Raw genomic sequence first — 7,611 nt, 5'->3', positions numbered from 1 at the left:
GAGGCCAGGGTGGCTCCAGAACGCTCCACTTCTTATCACCCTGTCATTTCTTAGTTGCTAATAATATATCTGCTACGAAACAGTTCACATTTCTTGGTTTTGTTTGAACTAGCTGCTTTTTTTTTCTTCAAATAGTTGCTCTGACTTTTTCATTCCTTTAATTGAAAACTTCCAGACTTAATGGCTTCCTATGGCTGACGACAATGGTCTTCACTAAGATCTTACCAAATATACAAGTAATTGCCTTTGAGCATAAAGGGCTGATTTATGCACCATGCTGCAAGCTCCTAAGGCCCAATCTAGTATGTTTCACTCTACGGGATGATCTTGGGGTTTATCTGGTAGATCTACAAGCTACCAGCATTGCCACACGCAATTAACTGGCATAACTATCTCATCAAGGTCAGTGCAATAGCTGTTCACTAGGAAAAGGGTGAGAAATCCTGACCTGAGCTCTTCATTTTTAGACAATTTCCAGTTACACCTTACTGTTAAAGTCCAATAGTCTTAATTTATTGATCCTTCTTTTATTATATCTCACTAATCACCACCATCGAACCAGATCACCTGTACTAGGAATGACGTAGCAGGTAAGTGGAAAAACAGAGTACAGGGGAGGGTTCAAGAAAACAGTGACCCTATACTTACATGCAGCTGTATTTCCAAGGTATTTTCACACATATTTTTCTTCCAGTAGATCCTCACCTCAACTTTGTGGTAAGAACACAACATCATTTGCATTTTACAGATAAGGAAAATGGAGGTTCACAGACGCAGAGTGACCCAGCAGGGACACACGTGAATTTGTGTTATAATGTAGGTCTTCTATTCAGGGTTTTCCCCATTTGCACCATGATGTTTTCGGAGACAGTAAGATGCAGTGGACATTTCTGCTGAGTCATAGTTTAGGGAATAAGGGGGGCTGGTAATAATTCTGGGAAAAAGACATAAAAATGTCAAGGAGAACAAGTTGCATCTATTTGGCCAAAGAAGAATTGAAGTCTTCAAATCTGCATCCTTTGTAGGCAAACTCTGTTTAGGGAGGTGAGGTGGAGGATGGGAGAGATAGGATCCCAGGCCAAGAAGACTGCAAAAGTACAAGTCCTCACTTAATGTCAATAAGTCCTGTGACGTCAAGCAAAATGGCACATAATGAACACCATTTTACCAGAGATTAATTGACATAAACAAAAGTTAAGATCCTACAGCATTGCATCAACATGATAACAAAGTGACATTGAACAAAACGACGTTAAGGACCCACTGTGATCATTTTGATTTGTTGCAGTGTTGGCTCTCATTCCTCCCCAATGTTACGTCCTTTCACAGCCACCTTTGCATCTCACCTGAAGTTTAGAAACTGGCGATACTTTTGGTTGACTGAAGGGCATCCACCAATCATTGCTGCTGCTATAATTCATCACATAAAAAACTTTATACATTTAGATTAGGAATTCCAGGTTTTACTAATTTCTCTTTCTTAATTTTTAAAGTTCCACATGTCCTTTCTTTTCTGATTTAAAGCAACTCTGTTCTCTTCATGATTCAATATCCTTGTCTCTATGGTAGTGATTTAGTTTGTTACGTTTGGCAAAGAATCTTTGAGAAAATCCCTCTAGAGAGTAGTGAATCTTATGGATCATAAAATCTAGTGTGTGAAAAAAGGAAACAACAAATTTTTAATCAAAGTAAGCAATAATGACAGGTTTATTTAAAATTTCCAGTAGAGAAAACCCACTAGTTTTGGAATAAAAGTACTCAATGTACGAGAGCATAGTGAATATAAAAGATTAGCAGAAGAAAAATAAAACCAAACATAGTACAAAAAAGTTTTAAAAGTCTAAAATGGATTTAAGCAGGGATGTTCTTTAAATCCTCCAAATAGTTAGCAGAGTTACTAGGTTTGGCAAATAATTCGCTTGAGAATTAAAGCCTATTTCTGGACTGTAAACTCCATAAAAACTGTTTATTAAATTCAAGCATTCCATACAATTGGTATTGAAACATTTTTGCCGTCAATTTCAGAATAGCAGGAATTATTCATTTGCTCTCACAATTACGTGAATTAACCAGCTGCATAACTGTTTTTTTGGAGCGAATGAACTAGAAGATGCAAAAAAAGAAAAAAGAAAAAAAAGTAGGATAAAAATCTCTAAAAAATGGAAACACAGCAAAATTTAGATAACAGTTTGTTTCTTTAAAGCAACAAACTGAATTTTTACAGTATATTCTACATCTGTAGTTGTCATTTCCCTCGCCCCCACCCCCTCCAATACTCCTAAAGCCACTAGTCTAATCAATTCTTAGCTTCCAAATATTCTGTACATATATATTTAGCAAAGAGCATATGCCTAACATTATTCTGACAGCAGTATGGTCAGCATACAATTTTAGAAAGATTACTATGTATATCATCAAGATTAACCATTACTTAAAAAAAAAAAAACCATTACTAAACAAATAGTTTTAAAATATTATGAAAACCCATGAAAAGAAGACTCCACATGGGCTCTAAACCTGATAAAAACACACTTCAGAAAGACTATTAATGCTAAACTTCTGCCGAACGATGACCTTAAAGTGCCAAACACAAAAGAATCTCTTAGGACCGGTCTTCCAATTGATTTGTCCCTGGCTTGGCCATCTCTCCTTTAACTATACACAAAGTCCTGCTAAAAGTATGCATTTTAGGTGATTTTTACAACAGAATGTTACAATGTAAACTAAACAGATTCTTGATATCAACAGTATGTTACCAAGGTGTTTTGTTGGTGTTTTTTTAAATTTCTGAATCCAACAATTGGTCACAGAGGTCAAGTATTATCGAGGCTCCTTTGTCAGGTGTCAATCGTGTCTGACTCATCCATCCTTCAAGTACATGCAAGGCTCAACAGTTTTCAAGAGGCAGAAGCCTGAGGCCGTTTAAGACACAGATGAAATAGGATTGTGAGGCGAACCCATCTGAGTGAGAACTTTATCCAGCCACTGGAGGGGGCCATGCAGGTGGATCTCAATCCAGCAGGGGGTGCTAGTAACATCTTGGCGGTGGTATTCTGCTCCCCAACCCTAGAAACAACATGTAAGAGGTCATTTAACTTGCTTAACTCAGTGGTTAAAACTTATTAAGTAAAAAGAGCTCACATAATCAGACATAAAAATATGATGCTTTCCACAAGACGATTGCTTGGGCGCACAAACACACAATTTGGCAGGCACTTTCAGGGAATGGGTGTGTTCCCAGCTCCCCAAAGCCCATCCATGGATTCTGGATTAATAAGTCTTGGTCTTGGGGAATAAAAGTTTTAGAATACATTATAAGGCTGTTTTAATAGTGTTAAACTTTCATTTTCATTGCCCATTTTGTTACTAATAGTATTGTAATAGATATTATTAAATTCTCACTTTATCGCCAAAAAAAAAAATAAGAAAAAAGGTAGTATGTGAGACAGACTGACATTCTGTTCCTTCTTATTCAACCACTGGAGGCCCTCCTATGGACACAGGGCTCTCGAGCTTTTAATCTCTAAGCAAAACTGGCAGGAGCACGTTAAGTATCCAAAAGCTATTATTGAAACCTAATCATTGCCTTGAATCTATGGATTCCATTTTCATTTGTACAGGAAGGGAGCTTGCCAGGTATCTTCAGGATTGCTGAATCAGGACACTAAGGCTGCAAAGAAGAAAGCCACTATGCAGAAGGGAAAAGTCATTTTGCTATTGCAATGATGAGTAACTCACTGGTGTGGTAGCCAACGGAATATGACATTCTGATAAACCCTGGTTTCGTGAGGAACAGCAGAATAGATTGGGTTCTATCTTTGAAGGCGGGCCCAGATCTTACTTATCTTCTATCTCAAACATCCATTGAGTGATTGGCACAAAGCAAAAGCTCTAGAGAAATACCTGTTCACCTGAGCGGACTTGGATTTTTCAGATATGGGGAGTTTACTGTGCAAATAATTTAAAAAATATATGTTTTGTATTAAAGTCCAAAACTGATCACCTTAAAAATAGTACAAGACTGGCTATAACATTAGTAAAATGTTCTATATTGTTCCCCTAAGATGCTAAGTGTGAGAGGGCAAAGTATGCTGTCTTTATGATGAAGAACAAGGTAGTGAACATTTTTTGTTGCTAATATATAAGCCGCTGCCCTTTATCATGTCAGCAGGAGTTTTAAAACAAGATTTATTTATCCTTAACTCTCCAAATCCAGACTCCCAGTTATGTCCATTATATCTTATATAACTCTGCATTCCAGCACTCACCACGTTATAATTAAACATACACCAGGCCATAAGCATCTTGAAGCTAGAGATTTTAGGTACTTTTCCATCTCTGTGTTAATTCTCTGGAAAAGTGTTCAAAGTATTTGCTAAATGAATAAATTCTAATATATTTTTAATGCATATCCTTGTGTTTTAACACTTTTTATTAGTGTAAAGGTTGTTTTGACGTGTGTAAAAGTAAATAATTAAAAATGTGTAAAAGTAAAATAATTAAAATTGGGTAATCAACATGAAATGAGTTTGAGGAAAAAGTCAATTGCGCAAGAGAGGCAGAAATTCTTGTAGAGTGGTCGTTCAGTAATAACAGACTCACCCAGGGACCTCAGCAATGACTACCACGATGCCTGACTCCACGCACCCATTTTAAAGATGAGGACCATGAAGATCAGAAAAAAAAATCCCTGTGCCTGAACCACATCGTTAAAATGGCAGACTGAGCTAGACCTTGGATCACCTCCTCTCGAGGGATTCTTTCCTCCTTATCAACAAAAACAGCAAACGAAAAGCACTGTCCTCATTTTAAAATTCATTTTAGCCAAAATCAAAGTAAAAAATTGAATATTAATGTTAACAGTGGACAAGGAAGGTCTTTGTAGTCGCACAGGTACAAAACATATAGGTAAACTTCTTCAAAAGGTAAAAAAAAAACAACACCCTCTTTTAATACTAAAAAGGTACCAGACTCGGCAATGAAGTGCTGTGGAATTACGTTTCGAGAAAAACAACACCAAGAGAACACACTGAAAATCTGCTAATATAACTCAAAGAAGTAGGAAAAAAAGATACTTGGGGAAGGATATCTGTGATCCACAAGATGATTAACACAGTCAGTTTCCCAAATTGCCCTCTGTAATAAACACATTACAGAACAGGTTTAACAACAAGTCAGATGAGCTTCTGAAGAGAGGACATGAAAGGTGGTTGCCTCGCCCAAATATATAATTAATTTTGTTTCTCAAGGTAACAGAGGATAAAAAGTTACCTTGAGAATTCAGCCACAAGGCAGTCAGTCACTAGAATAAGTTACTGACGCATGAAACTGAATCAGATACTTAAATGTTTTACATTTCAATGGCATCTTAAATTTTTTTTTTATTTCTCGGAGGTAAAAGAGGAGGCAGCAAGGAGATCAATTATTGTGAGCAAAGTCCCTCGCCTTCTCCGTCCTCCTACCTTACCATACAGTCTTAGAGTCAAGGCATCTATTTATCTTTGGGAAAAGGCCTTATTAACTTTTGAATTAAAAGAAAATTCCTAGGGTTTACTGGAACCACTGAAAAAACTGACCAATTGAAAATAAATCCCAGTGTGATGAACCTTTATTTTTACAAAAACACTGCTTGCTTACTGTTAAAACAAAAGCAAGAGGTGTTACCATCATAAAAAACATAGAATGAAAAGTAAAGGAAGGGGGTCTGTTGACTGAATTGATCTTATAAGACAACCAAGCATTTAAACTATGTATATTAAGTATAATACATAACCTACTAATGGTATTACCATAGCTAAAATAGTGCTATTCAAGTAAGGAAAAGGCATTAAAGCCTGCTACTATTGACATGTAACACACACTCGTATAATCCAATGATACCGGAAGTCCTCTCTTAATGTTCTGTGACTTTAAGTGAAATGACCAATTCTTCATAGGGTAACTGATATAAACAAGAGTTAAGTTTCTATGCTGTCTTGTCAATACCGTAACAAAATTAGGTTGAATGAAATGACATTATTCGAGGACCTGCTATAGTCTCCTAATAACTGACATCCTTGTTTAAGTTTAAAAATGCCTAGCTAACAAGCTGGCCTCCACGGACATGTATGGAGAAGAGACAGACTGATATACTGGGAGAAAGCACAGCACAGGTGTGTTACACCCCCACCGGAGGAGTCAGAGCTCACTCACCTTCACAAAGCTCATGCGTATAGTACACATTTTCGTGAGCTCGTAGACGGTCTCGAAGCCATGGTTCACAGACTGTGCCAACAACTGAGCAAATTCCTGGTTATTAAAAATTTTCAAACTGCACCCACTTGGGATCTTGCACACAGTAGTGGGATGAAATCCGTGATGGTAGTTGCAGTTCCGACTTTGCACAAAGATGCTACTGTCGCTGAGGCATTCGGCATATACCTCCCCTCCGACATAGTAAAGGTGGACTCCTGTGGGAAGACAAAGCACGGAGTCAGTTATTACAGCTGAAAAGCATGTGTTTATGCAACATATGAATATAGATGGATCTGAACTTTGGCTAATTAGATAAATAGATATTCTCCAAGTCTTGCACAATTGATAGAATCTTAGTTAACAGTATTAGTCAATATAGTGCCTATATGTCAACATGCACGTCTAGGTTTCTAAGAAAAAAAATATAACAAAGTCTCTTAAAACTCTGTAACAGAGTGCAGCAATTTCATTCTGATAAGTGTTTAATGCCCTGTTTGGCCACAAACTGAAAGCAATTCCTGCTTTAAAAATACAGCACAATAAAGCTGGACTTTATTAAGGGATCCTGCACAGGTTCACCACACCAGCTTGTTGGCGTTTATTTTGCAGCTGACCTGTTTGAAAATGTTTAGGGTAGGAGAAGGGAGGATCGAGACGTAAAAGAACTAGGAAACCACAGGTGGAGGAAGTATGGCTGAGAGCTGTCAGATGTAAGGTCCCGGGAAAAAAACACACACTAGAAAAATAATCCAAACTGTGTGGAATCTGATCTCACTGAACTACCATCTGCTCCAAACCTTTTCCTGTGAGATCCAGAGTGCCAGGAGTGTAGGAAATTGATCTTACCCAGCCTTTTAAAAAAAGGAAAGGGGGAAAAAAAAACCATTCTGACGAAGCCCCACACCAGTTAGGAAGATTATTACAGGCCACCCAGAGAACAGAGTCCCATCCCATGTGGCTTTAAGTGATCACGCTACCTTGCAGGTAACTCTGGCGTGGTTTAGTCAATGCTAAAACCACCGTCTCACAGGAAATATTATGTTATGTGTACATGTGCACACAATAGCTAAGACTTCTGTAACAATTCAATAGTGGCTGGAGCAAAAGCCCATTTTTCTGTCTGATGCAGAGAAAATTTAAGTGTGTGTTCTGTGTTTTTTTGTTTGTTTTTACTTTTTTCCTTGATTATAAAAGTGACAAATATTCATTTTAGAAAATTTAGAAAGTGAGACAAAATATAAAACAGACAATAGTTTCCTTTCTTTAGTGACCCAGTGGCAAGAATTGTTAAAAGTGTGACGCACTGTATGAGGTTTTAAGGATCATTAAACTTTCTTTGCAAACATCTGAAATATCTACATGACTGTAGGGATACAA

At 37.4% G+C, this 7,611-nt stretch overlaps 1 protein-coding gene across 4 annotated transcripts in view; it reads right to left on the bottom strand.

The window, feature by feature from the left end:
- Positions 1-543: 543 nt before the first annotated feature.
- The window catches only part of SMAD1 (SMAD family member 1), a 69,690-nt gene continuing 62,622 nt past the window's right edge, over positions 544-7,611 (bottom strand). For all 4 annotated transcript variants that reach the window (XM_070415252.1, XM_070415255.1, XM_070415253.1 and 1 more), the window contains exons 6-7: positions 6,193-6,449; positions 544-3,066 (exon numbers count right to left, since the gene is read on the bottom strand). In XM_070415252.1, the coding sequence (XP_070271353.1) occupies positions 2,923-3,066; positions 6,193-6,449 (401 nt within the window). In that variant the 3' untranslated portion in view covers positions 544-2,922. The remainder of the gene's footprint in view (positions 3,067-6,192; positions 6,450-7,611) is intronic.

Source organism: Myotis yumanensis, unplaced genomic scaffold, assembly GCF_028538775.1.
Source record: "Myotis yumanensis isolate MYYU_CA2020_CCGP unplaced genomic scaffold, mMyoYum1.0.hap1 SCAF_5, whole genome shotgun sequence".
Taxonomy (NCBI): domain Eukaryota; kingdom Metazoa; phylum Chordata; class Mammalia; order Chiroptera; family Vespertilionidae; genus Myotis; species Myotis yumanensis.
Note: the sequence above shows the minus strand (reverse complement) of the source record. Positions and strands in the feature narration are given on the sequence as shown.